This window comes from Gracilinanus agilis, chromosome 1 (assembly GCF_016433145.1).
Source record: "Gracilinanus agilis isolate LMUSP501 chromosome 1, AgileGrace, whole genome shotgun sequence".
In the NCBI taxonomy this organism is placed as follows: domain Eukaryota; kingdom Metazoa; phylum Chordata; class Mammalia; order Didelphimorphia; family Didelphidae; genus Gracilinanus; species Gracilinanus agilis.
The window spans coordinates 186376610-186397486 of NC_058130.1; the positions used below are offsets into that span (position 1 = coordinate 186376610).

The window sequence follows — 20877 nt, forward strand, 5'->3', positions numbered from 1 at the left end:
AAGCACTGGGGATCCAAAAAAAAAAAAAAAAAAGATAGTCCCTGCCCTTAAGGAGCTGATCATAGAATTTGAACTCAGCTTTCTCTCTCTCTCTCTCTCTCTCTCTCTCTCTCTCTCTCTCTCTCTCTCTCTCTCTCTCTCTCTCTCTCTCTCTCTCTCTCTTTCCCCTCTCCCCCTCTCTCTAACTCAATCTGTCTGTTTGTCTGTCTCTCTCTCTCCTGTACCACCTAGCTGAATTGTATATAGGCCACTGTGCTAGATTCTGATGAATCTAGAGTAGTATAAAATGTGGTCTTTAACCTAGAAGAAAAAATAAGAATTACATAGAAAGCCATAAGCTTTGCTGGCTATATGCTTAGAAACTTGATTTACCTATGTGACATGGTGAACAAATAGGACAACTGGTCATGAGTCAGAAATTCTCCTTTGGATTAAAGGGATCATTTTTTAAATGTATGCCTGAAATGAACCATCATAGGGTCAGACAAGTTATCAAAATATCAATGGAATTACAGGAAAAACCTCAGCTAACCTTAGTTTGGCAGGGTGAAAAATCTAATTCTTACTCTTATCTGGGATATTTGATCATCTAGCTTCTCTTTGGGGTTTTATTACAGATCCTTTCTGACAATTTGCACGAAACCCCTAAACTTCCTCATTTCCAACAGCCTCCTCCACTCTACCTTAGATACACACCAAACTTTATACTTTAGCAACTTGAAAACTTGTGTTGGCTCCAAGACTCTTATCACCTCAAAAAGTCTGAATGTTAAAATTCTGTTCTCTGACCACAAATTACAACTACTTCTCCCTCACTAACACTAAACCTCTATTCTTTACCCTCATGGTGATCTTCCTATCTGTAGACCAATCTCTATACACACAATACACTCTTGCTTTACATGTCTTCAAGGGATTGTATGGAGTGTTCAAGGAGGGCTAAAGTCTTTGGTGTGAGGGCTTGCAGAACCCTTTTCAGGGCTGTTCATTCACATTTAGTATCCACTTTTCACCTGATTCTCATTTGTGGCTCTAAGAAGCCATAGCATTCACAGTAACAACACCCCAGAAAAACCATCTTGGTATACTGACTACAGTCAGGTTGAAGGTAACTGCCAGGTCTCAAACCCATTGATGAGTTAAGGGGATGTCTACCTTAAGCAACTGAGTCTTGCCCCCCCCCAAGAATGTATTGATGAGAACAATTTCTTCCAAAGGCCATGAAGACTACTGAAGTAAACACTATGGAGTACTTAGAATTTGGTCAAACATTGACGATCCCAAAGACATCCACCATAACCTGGACCAACACCAGTTGTCCTGACTTTTTTGTCTTGATAAAGAACTTCAATGATTCTGGAAGAGAGAATGAGGTGAACAACTTTGTACACCTCTGCTTCACAAATTCAGTTCACACAGAAGTCAGTATATCACCCCATGATGTCATTTGTCCTCTTTGTAAACAAAAAATGAACACACTGTCATCATACATTGCCTTGGTCCCATGATTGCTCATGTTACTACTGCAATAACACTAACCATTGACTTGGGTTTCTTATAGGTCGCATTTATGCTTCAGAGCTAAAAGTGGGAATAAGAACCCATATAGTCTTTCAACCAATAAGCCCCACCTTAGTAGAATACTTGGGAATGAGATTCCATACTGAAAAACTGTGAAACATCAACAGCATTCCACATTCCATTTGGAATTTTGAGATTTTTAGAATTTAAGTAATTTTCAAATTACATAATTTAAGAGTTTGAGGCAACCTCAATGATCATCTAGTCCAGTGATTCCCAAAGTGGGCACTACCACCCCCAGTGGGTAGTGCAGCGATCTGAAGAGAGGTGATGACCACAGGTGCATTTATCTTTCCTATTAATTGCTATTAAAATTTTTTAAAAATTAATTTCCAGGGGTCTAAGTAATATTTTTTTCTAGAAGAGGGCGGTAGGCCAAAAAAGTTTGGGAACCACTACTCTAATCATTTGGAAGATTTTCCTGAAATCATATCTAAATTTGCTTCTTTGCCATTTCCATCCATTGGTTCTTGTTCTGCATTCTGGACTGACTAGGACAAGCCTTTTAAATGTTTGAAAACAGCAATGTCTCCTCCCTTTTGACCCTCCCCCCAGGTCCCAATATTCCCTTCTCTAGTCTTAAACATCATTAGTCTTTCTGCTTATCTTCATGAAATATAGGCTCCAGGCTCTTTGTCATCCTGGATACCATACAAGTTATAAATGCCCTTATTTTAATTTTTTGTGACACACAGAATTGATAATAATGCTCCAGATTGAGAAAGAGGAGAGTGGGGGTATCATCTCCCTGGTTCCTGGAAGCTATGTATCTCTCAATGCAACCCAATATCACACAATTTCTGCCAATTGAGCATTCCACTTCTCCTACAGCTGACATGCTACTCTATCTATTTCACACCTAATCCTCCTTAGTCAGGCTAGTCACTCCAGAGCAGGACTCCTTAACCGTCATTTTATTTAAATTTTTTGTAATGGACTCCTCAGAATAATATTTCTAAATATTCAAAATATGTAAGATTACAAAGAAAGCCAATTATTTTGGAATACAATTCTCAAAATACTTTAAAAAAATAAATTCCCAGAGCCCAGGTAAGGAACCTCTGTTTTAGAAGCAAGGTATATATGAATCAAGCCCACCTTTGATAATCCCTGTGTGACTTTAGGCAAATCTTTTAACTTCTTTGGTTCCCATATTCATTTGTAAAATGAAAAAGTTGTGCTAGATGGACTCTGAAATTACTTCCAGTTCTAAAACTATGAACTTATGTTCCCTCCCTCTTCTTAGGATTACTGCTATTCTACCAATAGGATCATTGTTACATCTGTCTTTGTATCCCCAATGTCTTATATAAAACCTTGTACATAACTGGTATTTGACAAATATTTGTTGAATTCAGTTAAATTTGTCTCAGTTTTCATTTTGGTCACTGACCTTTCTTTTACACAGATTACTAGCTATAATTTAATTTGGTTTTTAGTGTCTGGTTTCTGTTTTCATTCTCTGACTAGGTCCCAACTTGTTTCCTAGTTCATAATAGTTTACTACACTCTTTCAGGCTTAGACATATGGTAAATGTCAACAATCTCAAAGCACACATTAGAATAGTTGACCTTTCTTCCCTATTTCCTAGATAACCACATGACATTTGACAAAGTAAAGGAATTTCAAGATTAAAAGCAAAATTTCCAAAATGTATGAGTCACTGTATATGAATACCTTCAAAAAGTGGAATTTCAAAATATGCATCTTGCCAAATCTTATAAACCCAAGAATGTGAACAAATTTTTGAGATTGCCCCAGAGTAATAGAAAGTTTGTGAAACCATCAACTCTTAGTTTTCAATAATTAGCAAAGACCTGGAACCAATTTTCACTCTATTTGTGTGTATTGGGGCAGAGTGTGGGAATGTGGGCAATGAATTAGTCTTTTAAACTTGCCTGTAGATGTAGGAACACTAGTATTCAAATTCTGGCTGTGCTATTTAATACCTGTGACCCTGGAAAAGCCTTACCTTTTCTGTACTTCAGAGGGGTTTTAATTAGATAATGCCAAAGTCCTTTCTATCTCTAAATTTTATTGTTGTTCAGTCATTTCAGTGGTGTTCAACTCTTCATTACCCCATTTGGTGTTTTCTTGCAAAGAGACTAGAGTGGTTTGCCATTTCCTTCTCCAGATCATTTTATACTTGAGGAAACTGAGGCAAACAGTATCATGTCTTGCCCAGGGTCACATAGCCAGTGTCCAACTCAAGAGCTGAACTCAGGAAATTGAATCTTCCTGACTTCACACCTGGCACTCTATCCACTGCACCATCTAAATTTATGGTGTTACGAAATGATCAGAGGATTAAGATTGAACGAAGGTTGCAGTTCCGTGGCCCAATGGGTTGAGAGCTATGTCTAGAGATGGGAGATAATTGGTTCAAATCTGGTCTTAGTCACATCCTAGCTGTGTGACCCTGAGCAAAACATTTAACCCCCATTGCCTAACCCTTACCACTCTTCTGTCTTAGAACCAATAACTAGTATTGATACTAAGATGGGAGGTAACAGTTAATTTAAAAACAAAAAAGAAAGATTGAACCAATCATCAGAATGACTGACAGTCCAATTTTTTCCTCCTCTCTTCTGGGAGACATAATAAAATAAAATAGAACTGTGCAAACACATTTCTATGTCTTTATTCATGATGTAATAAGGTCAAATATGATCAATATTTCTGGTTTAAATTGTGTTTCTTTACAATAGCAGTAGACTCTTTTGAGCATGGTTGTCAAAAAGTGAATAGTTAATGTAAGATGCAGAAATGAGTAGCCATATTTCTGGGGTTGCAAGCTGGCAGTTGCCACTTTGGAATACAGAACCCGGCAGAGGACCCAGGCCATGTGCCAGGGTGTCAGTTAAGGACAGGGTATAAAAGGGGGTCTTCTAATCTATGGGGAGCTTCACTTTTCTGACTCACCTGCAAGGTTAGGGAAGAAGGAGGGTTTGGGGCACCAGGGCAGTTTGGGAGTTTCTGTTAGGCAGAAAGAAACTAATTCAATCATTAGCCAAATATTCCACACTTCCTTGGCATAGACAACATCCTTACATACCAGCTAGAGAGAACAGCTACAACCAAGAACAACTGCAACTGACCCAAGGGCTTCCCAGCCTCTGGGCTCAGCAACAAGCAACAGAGTTGGGATTTGCCCTCAAGGCTAATTTACTCTGCACCTAGGGAACGTCAACTAGTGCTTCAAGATTGAGCAACATCAACAATTTAGGCAAGGTCTTAGGGTTTTCTTCTCCCACTTATCTATCCAACCTTCCCTCTGTTTAATTATAAATAAACCCTGGTTAACCTTGAGCCTGAACAATCCTGGAGCCTTCCTTACCTTACCATTAACCATCCTTTAAATAACAATCAGATCCGCATTGCAATTTAGTTGAGCAAGCCTTTCCAAACCAGTTTATCCATTTCAATTTGAGGTTTCAGGAAGTTTCAATGTGGTTCCTGGAAACATTTCTAACTGTCTTGGCTGGATTGGTTCCAAGCCCTGGGCCTATTATCAGAGAACCTTGGGCTCAAAGGTGACCTGACCCTGCTGCTGTGGGAGGTTATCTAACTCACATACAGCCATGGTTTGGGTCTCCCTCCCTTTCATATTCCAACATCAACGTCTGCCTAGGCCTCTTGGCTGCTCCTAAGGTACCCACATTACATTAAAAGAATAATTACTTGGATTTGCTGGCTTTCTTTTCAACTATCCAACTTCTACCTGTCCTTCCCATTGAAATCTCACTTCTGCCAGAAAGTCTTCCCTGACCATTACAGCCCACAAGAATATCAACCTCTAGTTGTAAATTGATCCAACCATTCTGGATGGCATTTTGGAACTATGCTCAAAAGGCTTTAAAAGACTGTCTGCTTTTTGATCCAGCCATACCACTGCTGGGTTTATACCCCAAAGAGATAATAAGTAAAAATGTTTGTACAAAAATATTCATAGCCACACTCTTTGTGGCAGCAAAAAATTGGAAAATGAGGGGATGCTCTTCGATTGGGGAATGGCTGAACAAATTGTGGTATCTGTTGGTGATGGAATATATTGTGCTAAAAGGAATAATGAACTGGAGGAATTCCATGTGAACTGGAACAACCTCTAGGAATTGATGCAGAGTGAAAGGATCAGGACCAGGAGAACATTATACACAGATGGATACATTGTGGCACAATCCAATGTATTGGACTTCTCTACTAGCAGCAATGCAATAATCCAGGACAATTCTGAGGGACTTATAAGAAAGAACACTATCCACATCCAGAGGAAGAACTGTGGGAACAGAAACACAGAAGAAAAACAAGTGTTTCATCACATGGGTCGATGGGGACATGTTTGGGGATGTAGACTCTAAACGATCACCCTAATGCAAATATTAATAATATGGAAATAGGTCTTGATCAATGACATATGTAAAACCCAGTGGAATTACTCATTGACTATGGGGGGGTGAGGAAGGGAAAGAACATGAATCATGTAAGCATGGAAAAATATTCTGCCAATTAATTAAATAAAAATTTTTCAATTAAAAAATAAAAATAATAAGATCAACTTAAAAAGAATGTCAACCTCCTCCAATCTAAACTCAAGTTTGACTCATCTCAATTTAAACATTTACAAAATGTCTATTCTAGAGCTGTAAAGGTAGGGGGAAGAGAAGAATACTGACTATAAGGAACTTCTAATTTAGTAAAGGATTCCTAAAAACAGATAAATAAGTAAAGGAGGAAAATAGACAGTATTAGTAAGATTATAATAAAGAAAGGATTCTAAGAGGAAAGTATATTCTAGATATGGGGAACAGCTTGTAGAAATACATGGAGGCAGGAGATAGGATGCTGAGTTAAGAGGAAAGCGAGTAGGCCAGTTTGGCGACATTATAGAACTCAGGAGGAATTTGAGGCATATAGGGTTAAGTGACTTGCCCAAGGTCATATAGCTAGTAAGTGTCTGAGGCCATATTTGCACTCAGGAAAATGTGTCTTTCTAACATTTACCACAACATATAACTATATTGTTAAATTATTACTATAATCTATCATTATGATAATAGTATATGTTAGATGATATATAGTATATCTAATAAAATATTATTTCAATCATCTATATCACTTTTTTGCCAAATCCTTCATTTTATAGATGATCAAACCAAACCCCAGAATGAATGAATGACTTGGCCAAGGTAAAACAGTATTAAGTGGAAGATCAGAGATTCAAACACAGGTGATTCCCTAATTCCAAATTGAGTACTTATTCCATAGTTCCACATTGCCTTGTCAATAAAGCCACTTTGACCTGATTTATATGTGAGGGAAGCCAATGTTATAGCAAAGTTGGTTTTGTCTCTGCATAGATCAGATGTATATTTCATAACAAAAGTATAAAGCATGCAAAAATAGTTTTAATCCCCCTAGAAATATATGATCAGTATTTTTGTTTTTTTTAACCCTTACCTTTCATCTTAGAATCAAGACTGTGTATTGGTTCTAAGGCAGAAGAATGGTAAGGGCTAGGCAATGGGGGTTAAGTGACTTGCCCAGGGTCACTAGGAAGTGTCTGAGGTCAGATTTGCACCAGGACCTCCCATATCTAGGTCTGGCTCTCAATCCACTGAGCCACCCAGCTGCCCGCAATCAGTATTTCTGTTTTAAATTGTGTTTCTTTACAATAGGAGTAGACTCTTTTGAGCATGGTTGCCATATTAGACACAGAAGTGAATATTTAAAAGAATAATTTGTAGCAAAAAAAAAAGATAGATTTGATATCTTTCTTAGCAAATAAAAATAATTCCATTGACATGCAAAGCATTGCTTTTTGTGTGTCTAGGAAAGAATGCATTTATTTAAACCCAAATGGAAAAGCAAAGAACAAATATTCCTTTTATAAATCAGTTTATCACTTTGTATCAACATAAACTGTTCTTGCTTAATTTAGGAAATAGATGCTGAAAGAAAGTGTTCATTAATAAGTAGTTCAGCTCAGTGGCTCAATGGATAGTCAGGTCTAGAGATGGGAGGTTCTGCGTTCAAATCTTGCCTCAAACAATTCGTAGTTGGGTAACCATGGACAAGTCACTTAATCCCAAATACCTAGCTCTCATCTCTCTTCTGCCTTGGAACCAATACTTAGTATCAATTCTAAGGCAGAAGGTAAGGGTTTTAAAATATACTACTAATAATACTTGGCCAAGGTTAAAAGGATATATCAAAACAACAATGAACATAATTCAAAGCTTTTATGAATGTCATTGAACCCTAAGCAGCTATAACTATCAATATCTGAGAAGTTACCATTCTGAAACACTCAAAACTATAATTTCATTTTAATTCGATCAATTAAGCACTTATCAAGTGCCTACTGTTTATAAGAGATTGTACTGAGAAAAAAAGGAGGAAAAAACATTTTTAATGATAAAGTATATGAAGCTGTTGCAATAGTGTACCGATTTGTCTTCCTTCCTTAAATCCAATCCCGTCTGTCTTCCAGTAGGCTGATCAAATAAATCTTCCTAAAGGACAGGTCTGACCACATCAAGCTTTCCCTCTTCAATAAACTTCAGTGACCCCTCATTGCCTCCAATTTCTAATTAACAGTTCTTTGGTTTTTAAAGCCTTTCATAGTCTTGAGAGCAGGCATCTTTCTTTGTGTTTATTTATTTGTCATTCTTTTTATCTCCAAGGATGCAAAGTACAGTATTGGGTTTTTTCCTTTTCTTTGTGTCCCCGTGTATTGGCACACTACCTGCCACATAGTAGGCTCTTAATAAATGTTTATTAACATGACTTTACAAAACAAGAGAAATTCCTTAATTTAAACATATTCTTTAACATCTATTTAAAAGCTTCAAATTATATAACCTTAGCACTATTCCTATGTATAAGATATAATTACAAAAAAGTAATGAGGTTAATTTTTGTGGCTAGTTTAAGGAATCAATCTCATTATCTTTCTTTAAAAAAAATAACCATTACCTTTTGACTTAGAATTGATACCAAGTATCATTTCCAAGGAGAAGAACAGTATGAGCTAGACAACTGAGGCTAAGAGACTTGCCCAGGATCACAAAGCTAGGAAGTGTCTGAGGCCATATCTGAAACCAGACCTTTTTAGCCTTATCTGCCTCAGTTTCCTCATCTATAAAATGATCAAGAGAAGGAAATGGCAAACCACTCTAGTATCTTTGCCAAAAAAAGCCAAAATGATCACGAAGAGTCAGACACAACTGAAAAACAACTGAACCCACCAACCACAAAATAACATGGTGAAAGCCATAGCATGGTACAGTTGGAAAATTGCTGTATTTGGAGTCAAAGGTCTATATATAGATTCTTTGCCACTTGCCTCCATGACATGAGCAAAGAGCTTTATCCCTCTGCGCCTCATCTTCCTTGCCTGGGTAAGAATCCCCTCCATGCCTTACTCTCTGACTGTTATGTGACTTCCTGATGGAGGTTTGTTTGTTTTAAAAAACCTTTTGTGACACATAGGCATCAGAAAGCTATGATTCGATGAATAAATGTAAACAGATAAAAATCCAGCACCTGACAAATAGCTGAAGCATTCATAGTGCAAAATGCTTGATAGAAACAAGTATGGGTATGAAGGAGCCTGGAAACATTTTGAAAGAGTAAGAAGAGTACCCAGCTCACATCCAGATTTCCTCATTCTTTCCATCTCTCTTTTCCATCATGCTCCCTCACACCCTGGGTGAGTTCATTAAAGTCTATATTTGTACTTTTTGCCTAATGTATTTGACTCATTGTGTCCCCGACAATAAAGCTGGTTGGCAGTTATATTATGCTTTTAATGCCTTCAAATTGTGGCAGAGCCACTATGCCCTGATGCTCTTGTAAAATTCCTTCTCCTAGAGATACTCTATAAAAGTTAAGAATAATTTGCAAAGTGGCAGCTAGGTAGTAGAGTAGATAGAGTGCCAGGTCTGTAGTTGTGGAGACCTGGGATCCAATTTGACTTCAGTTATTTCTGAACTATGTGACCCTGAGCAAGTCACTTAACCCCAATTGCCTAGCCCATGCCACTCTTCTCTCCTTGAAGTGCCACAAAGATAGAAGGTGAGGGCTTTTAAAAAATTTCTCAGCCACATTAGTTTGATTAAATGAGGTTGGTAAAAATGGGCTTTTCCTTTTATGACTTCTTAGAAATGAGTATGGTAGACTCTGCCTAGTAAAAGGAAAACAGCCGTCAGTCTCCATTAATTTCATGGTGACCCTTCTTGAACTTATTGCTCATATATCATTTCTCCAGATGAAGTGCTCTAAGATTCCACAATTCTTGGTCGTAGCTGGAAGGAATTTATTAAGCATTCAAAATTTTACAACTATTCAAGTGACAGGGAGATAAGAAATGAACTTTAAAAGTATTCGATTAAATGTTCCTCTGGTTTTAAAATATCAGGCATCTCCAGGGCAAAGTAAGATGATTTGTAATACTGACATTCTTCATTTCAAATGGAATATGTAACTGCAAACATTTCAATAACTTGAAGTACAAAAGGAAATCATCTCTTTTGAAGGGCATAGAGTTTGGCATACATCAATAATACAGTGTCAAATTCTATATTCTTTCTCTTCCTTTTTCTTCTTTTCTATTCCTTCAGAGGAGGGGATATGTCTTTCAGAGTTCCACTTAAAATGCCCCCCATCATTATCATCTTCCATACAATTATGATATTAGCATGACTTCTAAGGAACAAATTCATTTGTTTTAAGATCTTTGATATGGTTAATTTTCCCTAATGAAAGATAAAACCTAGTAAGTAACTAATTCTATGCAAATAATAATCCTATACAACTACTACTAACATTTATATAGGGCTTTAAAGTTTGTAAAGTATTTTACATATGCTGTCTTGTTCAGTCCTAGCAACAGCCCTGTAAGTGCTATTATTACTGCATTGTATACATGAGGAAATTCATCAGAGTTTTTAAATGACTTATTCATGGTTATTTAGCTAATAAGAGTCTGAGGCAGGATTTGAACTCATGTCTTCCTGACTCCCAGTCCAATGGTCTATCCACTATATTATATTGCTGCTTCTAGTCTCAAAGACCATAGGACAGTCACCAAAAACCTATAGAGATTTATGTGAAATGAAGAATCAGGAAAACGTTGTACATAGTAATAGCAATAGCGTAAGATGATAAATTTGAATGACTTGACTATTATCAACAAAGTAAGGATCCAGGACAAGTCCAAAGAACTGATGACAAAAAAGTCTCTCCATCACCATGGAAGGAATTGACAGATTCTGAATGCAGATTGAAACTTACTGTTATTCATTTTATTTTCTCTAGTGTAAGTGATATGTTTCTTCTTTCATAACTATGATGTTTTAAACCCCTGCCTTCTGTCTTAGAATTGATAAGTATCATTTCCAAGGCAGAGAATGATAAGTCTGGGCAGCTGAGGTTAAATGAATAGCATGTCCAGGGTCCCATAGCTAAGGAGTATATAGGTCCAAATTTGAACCCAGGGCCACCTGCTCTCTAACCACTGAGCAACCTAACTGCTCCACTATATCCTTTTAAAGTCCAATATCATCTGACCCTTTCCTATCTTTCCTCTCACTCTGAGATCCAACTATTCTGGCCCCTTTGCTGTTCCTCCCACACAGCCCTTCATCTCCCAACTCCAACTATTTGCACTGACTGGCCTCCATGTCTAGAATGATCCCTGTCTTCACCATCAAATCCTAGCTTCTCTAGTTTCCTTCAGTAATAGGCTGAAATTCCACTTTCAGCAAGAGACTTTACCCAGTACTCAATTCCTCATTCCCTTTAGAGCCTTCCCTATGAAATTACCTTCCAGTTATACTTTACATAATTTGTATACTGCCTTTCCTATTAGAATGCAAGCTTCTTGAGGGCATGAACCATGTTTTTGCCTTTATTTTCTGAGTTGTTCTAAGGAACAAAACCTGCCATGTTTTATTGTTCAGTTGTTTTTCAGTCTATTGAAATCTTCATGACCCCATTTAGCATTTTCTTGGCAAAGATTCTGGCCTGGTTTACAATTTCCTTCTCCAGCTCATATTATATGGAAGGAACTGAGGCAAGGTGGTTTAATGACTTGCCCAGGGTTACACAGATGTGTCTGAGGCCAGGTTTGAACTCAGAAAAATGAGTCTTTCTGACTCCAAATCTTGCACTTTCTCTACTGTGACACCTAACTGTCTATACCTGGCATAGTAAGTATTAATAAATACAAATTGATGAAATGATGAAATCACTTGTTTTATACAGATTGGAGCTTTCCTCCCAAAATGCTGACATTTTTAATTCTTCCTCATGAAAAAACTATGTCATAATCACTAGTCACTGTGAACATTTTTAATAACCCTTAACTTCTGTCTTAGATTCAATAATAAGTATCAGTTTCAAGGCAAAAGAACAGAAAGACTAAGCCATTGGAGTTAAACAACTTGCCCAGGGTGGGATACTTATGAAATGTCTGAGACCATACGAGAACATACAGAGGACCTTCCACCTCTAAGACCAATACTTGATCCACCTTGCTGCCCCAACAATGAATATTAATCCCTAACCTTTCTTAAAACGTGGTTTTCACTTTTCAGAGAAAATAGGAAATTGCAGACTTTCAATCAAACTTTTCTTGTATTATACATTCTTGTATTTATCTTCCTTACAGAACGTCATTGCCCTACTTTTCAGAAGCCCAAAGGTGTGACCATTCACCCATCAAGTTGTGGAAGAGGACCCGCCAAGATTGGTTCTGTGTGTCAATTAAGTTGTCCCCCAGGATTCCTCTTGTCTGGAGCTAGGGGAGATGTGAGATGCACCAGTTCAGGGAAATGGAATGCCAAAATTCAGGCAGCTATTTGTAAAGGTATGCAATCTTTTTTTTATGATTTAAAGGAAGAAATTTTTGATCAATTCCATGTTAAGACAACCTCAAATATGCATGAAGTTTATGATGCATTATATGCACCATCATTGTCATCTTTTTGCTTTGATGAACCACCCTTTGGTTATATGTGATCCTACTAAGTGCTCATACTTTTACACAGTCATTTTGCTATGTCTCTTGAACTCAGTGATCTTATAATCCCACAGACATTCTAGCTCTTTGTGAACAATTGTATTAAGGTACAGTTTGTGTTGTTCTCTTTTGTTCTGGGAGAATTAAGTATTTTCTGGGAAAATAATTCTTCAGTGGTTGAAAGCAGAGCCCAGGAAAATAAATGATCATGTTTATGTAACATGATAAGCTCCTAGCAAGGTACCCCAAGTTCTAGGTATTTTTTTCAGTTAGAATTCTCTTCAAGCAACAGCTCATGAGACTCTACTGATATGTTTATTTCTATTAGTTAGCTTGAGGACAAAGTTAAAGATATTTGATCAAACAGCATCGTAATAAAATTAGTAATAGACTAGTACCTCTATAAACCTTGAGGTCATTTTCTCTAAAATATACAAAGTTCTTGGTGGAAGGAGTAACACTAGAAAGGGATCAGAAAAGGAGCAATCACACATGGAGAATCTATGTGGCCAAGATCATTTGTGGAGGGGCATATCCAGGGTACAAAGACATGCCACGCATGTGGAAGGACAATTTACATCTCCAAAAATGCAAAGATATTGTTAGCTTCTGGTGATACCATAATGCTTCTCTTTTCTGGGCCTGCATCCCATGGGACTTTGTTTTCAAATTTCTCCTGCCAAATATCTTGTCTCAACTTTTTTCCATTTTGCAGCATATCTTCACTCCAACTAGTTTTGAGACTACAGGTATCTTTAAGATATGATACTCTGTCTTCCTTCCACTGTGGGAGAGAGAATGCTGGCATTAATAAACATTCCCTCTTACATGGAAGACTATGATTCATCCCTTTCAGCCAGTGATGATAAAGCACTTCCAGCAATGGTAATTAGCTCTTGCTCTCAACTAGGCTCCTCATATAATCTAAACTATATCTAGGCTAATGTCATATTTCTTTAATTCATATTCTTTCACCTAAATTCTCTTTTACTTCTCATTTGAATTCTGATTCAAAATCTCACCCAACTTAAAATCAAAAATCTATTTAGTTATCATTTCTTATATTCCATTTATCTAGTATTTATATACTTAATTCTGAACTATTAACTTCCCTGAAAGAATGTAAACTTCTTTAAGGCAGGTATTGCACTGCATAGAACAGTGCCAGGTATGTAGAAGGAGTAACATGTTTATTGAATTAAATCGAAAAACACCTTTGAGCAGTGAAAAAAACAAACAACCAAGAAGTACCAAAAACCTGAAGAGTGCACTTGCCTTGCTGAAACTGTTCAGGCTTTGCTCTCTCCCACCCAGGCTTCTTATCCTCTACCCAAAAACTCTCATTGGCTCCCTATAGTCTACCAGATCCAATACAATTGCCTGATCCTACTAGCATTTGAGGACCAATCTGATCTGGTCTTTAAAAAATCTATCTAGGAGGCAACTAGATGGCTCAGTGGATTGAGAGCCAGGTCTAGAGATGGGAACCCTTGGTTCCAAATGACCTCAGACACTTCTTAGCTGTGCGACCCTGGGCAAGTCACTTAATCCCAATTGCCTAGCCCTTACCACTTTTCTACCTTGGAACCAATGCACTATATTGATTCTAAGATAGAAAGTAAGGCTTTTAAATACATATATAAATATATATATATATATATATGTAGTCGTATTTCATACTATTTTTAGACTATGTTCCAGGGATACAGTTACTTACCATCTCTCTCCATGTCTTTTCCTAGACTTTGTTCTTATACTTTAAATGGACTTCCCCATGCCTACTGAAGTATCTCTCAACTTGGGTTCCACATTCTCCATTAAGATCTCTCCATAATTTAATTTTCCTTTTATCATATTTATTTGTGTGAATATCTTGCCTGACATAATTGCAACTGTATTGTAAGCTACTCTTGAGCAGGATTCTATTACATATCAATTCTTCTAGCTACAATGCTTATATACAATTCTTTGAACATAGCAGATGTTTACTAAATGTTTGTTGAATTGGTAGATGAATAGGATCTGAACTTTGCCCTTAAGGCATATAGCATCTGAGAGAGAAAATAATTATAATTAAAACTGTCATTGCTGGCAAAGATATATCCTATTCCATGTATAGAAGCTTCCACTCATGGAAATGGGCACAGTTTTCATGGCAAGAATAAACATTTAGGGGATCGTTTTCTCAAAGACATAGAAAGGAAGGAAGAAAAGGCTATCAAGAAGATCTAAATGGTCAAATGCTGTGCAAAGAAAATGAGAACAACAATAAAAAGTCACTGGATTTTGATCCAATTAAGGTCTTTAGTGACCTAGAAAGTCATTTCAGGAGAAATGAGTGAGTGGGTAATGAGGCAATCAGGGAAGTAAGCTTAAACTGCTTTTTCTGGAAGTTTGATTTCAAATGGGGAGGAAAGAGAAAGGATATCAAATTTAAAGGGTGGTATGGTCAATAAAATTTCTATTATTTTAGTCATGGGAAATATAAGCATGTTTGCAGGCTAGGAGAAGAGTGGGAAGAAACCATGGGCATGAAAATACTTAAAAGAGCAAGGTTTCTTATTGCAGCAAATGTCTAGAGGTTGTGAGGGGACAGGACCAACAGATATTTAAAGGAGTTGACGTTGTGGAGGAAGAAGGATGGCTGCCTCTTCTTCTGAGGAAGGAATGGATTAATGTAGACAGTGAGAGGTATAAAAGAGTGGTGAACCTCTCAGCCTTCATGCCAGTCTCTCAACCTCTCAGCCAACATGAAAGTTGGTTTGGGGGTAACTCCTCAATTGTCAGTGGGGACTCAGAGGGCAATGAGGTAATCTGTATCCTTTCACCAGTGCTGAGCTCAGTGCTTTACCCAAATTAGGTAATTAAACTTTCTATCTGAACCAACAACTAGCTCTTTGCTTCTCCTTAGGGTACTAGAAGGACTCAACATTGCCTCCTTTACCAACTCTGTAACCTTTCACTTTTTCATCTTATGCCTTCTTCCGTCCTACATTCAGTAATCCCTCCAGCACTAACAGGAAACTTGAGCAGAGATCTAGAGCTGTTACTAATGCTTTGTTTATCTTTCTCTGGATTGTTGTTGTTGTTCAGTCCTACAATCATGCCTGACTCAATATGACCACATGAATATTGTCTTCTTGGCAAAGATATTGGAGTGATTTGCCATTTCCTTTTCTAGTATGTCTCCACTTTACAGATGAAGAACTGAGGCAAATAGAGGTTAAGTGACTTGCACACAGTCAATGTCTAAGGCCAGATTTTAATTAAGATCTTCCTGACTCCAGTACTCTCTCCACTGTACCACCTAGTTGCCCTCTGGAATAGGTTAGTTTAAGATACATTTGAAACTTTAAATGAAAGAAAATCTCAGGTGAAAACACCCATATCGGTCACCAATAAAATATCCTTGTGGCCACACTAAAGAGATTTTAGAAATGAGAACTGCTGAAGAAAGTGAGAGAGAAATGTTAGAAATGAAAATGCTAACTACCTTTCTCCCAAATTGCTATTTAAATCTAGTTAAATCTTCATTCTTCAGTAATTTCAAATCTCAAAAACTAGATACTACCAAAAAGGAGAGCAGGTGGCAATCCAGGCCCAATTTCTATGATACTACTTATTACTGGGATTCTGTTACTGCCTAGTAATATGCATGTCTTGATTCTTAAATTGGCACAAACTTATTTAATAGACATTAATTGTGCATTAATTGTACATATATCTAGAAATGTATTTTTGCATACTAAATTTTTAATATATTGATAGTTTGTGTTTTTTATATCACCTTCATCTCCAGATATATATCTCCCTTCCCATTATCCAGTGATATAATGTCTGTAATTAAGATTTTTTCTTAAAAAGTAAAGGAGAAAAAAAGACAAAATTAATCAATATCACTTATGTAATATTCCACACCCATGATCTCCTCCTCTGCTAAGAAAGTAGGGAGATAAAATGCATTTATTATTATTTTTAATTTTTATTTATTTATTATTTTGCTCTAGTCTAATATTTTTATTTATTTAATTGTTATTATTTTTTAAGATTTAAAAAAAATTTTAAACCATTACCTTCTATCTTGAATTGAATCTGTGTATTGATTCCAAGGAAGAAGTACGGTAAGAAGTAGGCAATAGGGGGTTAAGTGACTTGCCCAGGGTTAGCTAAGAAGTATCTGAGGTCAGATTTGAACCCAGAGCTTCCCATCACTAGGCCTGACTCTCAATCCACAGAGCCACTAGCTGCCTCTAATGTGCATTTATTATTAAAGAAAGTCTCCTTCCTTCTTGAAATTTTATCATAGAATTATAGTGATTGAGGCTTTTTGTTGTTCTTGTTCTTAATTGAGTTCTGCAAAATTGTTTGGAAATTTTAACTTTAACTAAAGTTCAGAATGAGGTTAAGGAGTGGGTCTTGATGTGTTTTGTAATCCTAAAGCTGATGTTTTGGCTGCCAGATTTATTTATTAGAAATGCAATAAAAATATCAGAGGAAGTGGTTCAGTTTCCTTAAGCCTCCTGAGCAAAGGGGAATTTGATGTTGCTTCTCCTCTTCCTTGCTGGTGAGCTTGGAGACCATTTAGTTTCTAAAACTGTAATTTAGATTAGTAACCAAATATAATTCATAAAGTATTTGGAAGAGATGCTCTAGTCTGGGGTCAAATTTTTTTTAAAATTGCCAAATATGAATTGTTTTTACATGTAATTGGGAGAAAAATAAAATATTATTTTTTAAAATTAACCAGATAAGCTAATGATTCAAATAACATTGGCTTCACTCTCTGCATGGAGGATTGGCTGTCAGAGTGATGGGAAACTACAGAGATCTTGTCTCCATCACATGTGAGGAAGGAATTATTTGTCGGATACAGGGTTGTGATTTTGTAATTCTGAGTCAACACTGACACCTGTTCTTTGAGGAATTTGTTTATCTTGAACATTTTTCAGGCCTTGAAAAATAAATAAACTGTATGGGAGTGGGAAACAATGGAGTATAACAGAAAGATTTGGATTCAGAGGGACCAGAATTCAAATTCCACTTTATTATACAATCCCATTTGCTTTTTAGGTGACTTTAAGCTCTGTGGACCCCTAAATTCTCACTTCTGATGATACAGGGTGTCTTAACTGACCCTTGAGGTAACTTCCAGAACTATGCTCCTATGAAAACTCTCAAGTGGCAATTTGCATTAACCTAAATACTCTTGAAAAGTTTGACAAACTAAAATAAGATATTAAAATTCCACCATGAGTCCATTCTTTTCCACCTGTGATCACTAATGGTTACATGACCAATCACTGACATAATTTGCACTGGAATTCTAATTGCAATTTGTTCTTTAAATTATTTTTTTCATTGGCATAGATTTGCAGATTGTACATTCCTTTGATGTATCTGAATATTTCTACATGCATTTTTGGCCAGATATGATTTCACGGATGTAGGGAATTTCTGTGATTAAGTTTACCAAATGGAGATCAATAACTATTCTCTGTGGCAGTTATATAGCTCAATGGATAGAGCTTCAATCCTGGAGTCAAGGAGACCTGAGTTTAAATCCATTCTCAACCACTTAGTGCCTGTGTTAGGCAAGTTATTTAACTCCCTTTGTCTCAATTTCCTCATCTGTAAAATATGCTGGAAAAGGAAAACGCAAACCACCTCAGTATCTTTGCCAAGAAAATCCCAAATAGGGATACAGCAGAAACAACCAAATGACAAACAATTCCTCAATTTTACAGCCTTTAGTGAATTGCCTGAAACTCTGAGAAGTTAAATGACTTGTCCAGAGCCACAAAGCCAGTTTGGTCACAGGCAGAATTTGAAACCAGGTCTTCTGTCCTGTTTCTCTATCCACTATTCCATGCTTTTTTCAGATATTAAAAAAAGTAATTACCTTTCTACCTAGAAATTGAAATTAATCAAAAAAGATTTTATTATTTATATGTTATCTGCAAGACACTGTAGTAACCCAGTTGAATTGCTTATCAGCTCTGGGAGGGGGGAGTAAAGAGTAGAGGGAAAGAAAAATGAATCATGGAAACATGGAAAAATATTTTAAAATAAAATTTTTTAAAATTTAAATTAAGAAAAGGCACTGTACTGCTAGGTGATTGACATAAAACACAAAATCTAAAATAATCCTATACCCCAAGTAGTTTATATCTTAATGTGAGGAAAGGAAAGAGAATTGAGAAGATAACTTTCTCCCTATCTTTCTCTTGCCAATACTTTTAAGGAACTAATATTGTTGGGGCAGCTAGATAATACAGTGGATAGAGTGCCAGGCCTGAAGTCCAGAGGACCTAGGTTCAAATCTGGCCCCAGATATTTACTAGCTGTATGAACCTAGACAAATCTTTTTTAACCTCTCTTGGGCTCATTTCCCTCTACTATAAAATAGGGATAGCAATAGTACCTACCTCTCAGGGTTGTTGTGAGGATTAATCAAGATAATATTTATAAAGTGTTTAGCGCAGTGCCTGGACTATAGTTGGTTAAATAAATGGTAGCTAGTAGTTATATAAATGGTAGCTAGTAGGAGTAATGGGGCAGCTAGTTGGTACAGTAACCCTGGGCTAGGAATTTGACTCATCTTCCCGAGTTCAAATCTAGCTTCAAATATTTTGCTAGCTAGATCACTCTGAGCAAGTCACTTAACCCTCAGTTTCCTTCCCTGTTAAATGAGCTGCAAAAGGAAATGGCAAACCACTCCAGTGTCATTGCCAAGAAAACCCCAAATGGAGTCACCAAGAGTCAACATGACTAAAACAATTGAACAACAATATCAAGTTTAGTAGTAGTAACACTCATCATCATCACCATCACACCTATCTTCCAGGGATGTTGTAAGGATCAAACAAGATAATATAGTGAAATACTTAGCACATATGAAACACTAAATAAATGTTTATTTCCTTACATAATTCTTTTCCTTCCATAAGTATCCGTGCTCCTCTTGTTCCAGTCCCCAAGCAAGATGGGGTCCTTTTTAAGCATACTAACACCTCTTCTAATGTCTTCAAGCCCATATCTTCTTATTTTTTCTTGGAACTTGTCTCAATTAAGCATGTCCTCTCTCTCATCTTCAATTCTATCCTGACACATTAGCTCCTTTGCTGTTGCCTACAAACATGATCAAGTCAGTTTTATCTTGAAATAAATTTTTTTCACCTGATCATGTCATCTCCTCAAGCCATAATCCTAACGATAGCTCTCCTTTTCAATGTGAAACTCCCAGAATCACCTCTACTTATTAAAATCTCTTCCTCTCTACTCATTTTTCAATCCCTTGCTACACTGTCTTTTGGGCAAGAATTATTAATTTATTTATTTATACTTGTAATAACAATTTCCACATAAGTTTTCTGAAGTTATATGATCCAAATTATCTTCTTCTCTCCCTTTCTTCTCCCTTCCCAGAGCTGTTAAGCAGTCCATTCTGGATTATAGATGTATGATACAAAATATATTTCTATATTTTTCACTTTTTTAAGAGAGCAAACATATAGAACCAAAACCCCAAAATAAAAATCCAAATAAACTAAAGTGAAAATCCCATGTCTTGATCTGCACTCCCTCTCTAACACTTCTTTCTCTAGAGGTGGATAGCATTCTTTGTCATAAATCCCTCAGAATTCTCCCAGATCATTGTACAGCTGAGAGTAACTAAGTCTTTCACAGCTGATCAGAAAGATTCTTCAGTGTTTACCTTGGTTACCTCCAGAATCTAGCACAATGTGTTTTATTTATTTTTTAAGGCATTGCCTTCAATGTTTTTCCAATTGTTTAGATCTAGTTTTAATTGTTTAATAGTTGTGTTCGTATAATTCCTGTGTTTTTTGGTAGATAGATTCCTAAGTATTTTATATTGTCTAGGGTGATTTTAAATGGTGTTTCTCTTTCTAACTCTTGTTGCTGTGATGTGTTGGAAATATATAGAAACACTGATGATTTATGTGCATTTATTTTGTTTCCTGCGACTTTGCTAAAGTTGTTGATTATTTCTATTAGCTTTTTTAGTTGATTTTCTAGAATTTTTAAGTAGACCATCATATCATCTGCAAAGTGTGATAGCTTAGTCTCATCATTGCCTATTTTAATACCTTCAATTTCTTTTTCTTCTCTAATTGCAACTGCTAGTGTTTCTAGTACTATGTTAAATAATAGAGGTGATAGTGGGCATCTTTGTTTCATGCCTGATCTTATTGGAAAGGCTTCTAATTTATCCCCATTGCATATGATGTTTGTTGATGGTTTTAGATATATA

The 20877-nt window shown here is 36.5% G+C and overlaps 1 protein-coding gene across 1 annotated transcript in view; it reads left to right on the plus strand.

Annotated features, from left to right (window-relative positions):
- The window catches only part of SVEP1 (sushi, von Willebrand factor type A, EGF and pentraxin domain containing 1), a 350045-nt gene that overhangs the window by 161166 nt on the left and 168002 nt on the right, over positions 1 to 20877 (plus strand). The window contains exon 7 of the mRNA XM_044678439.1: positions 12255 to 12452. Within this exon, the coding sequence (XP_044534374.1) occupies positions 12255 to 12452 (198 nt within the window). The remainder of the gene's footprint in view (positions 1 to 12254; positions 12453 to 20877) is intronic.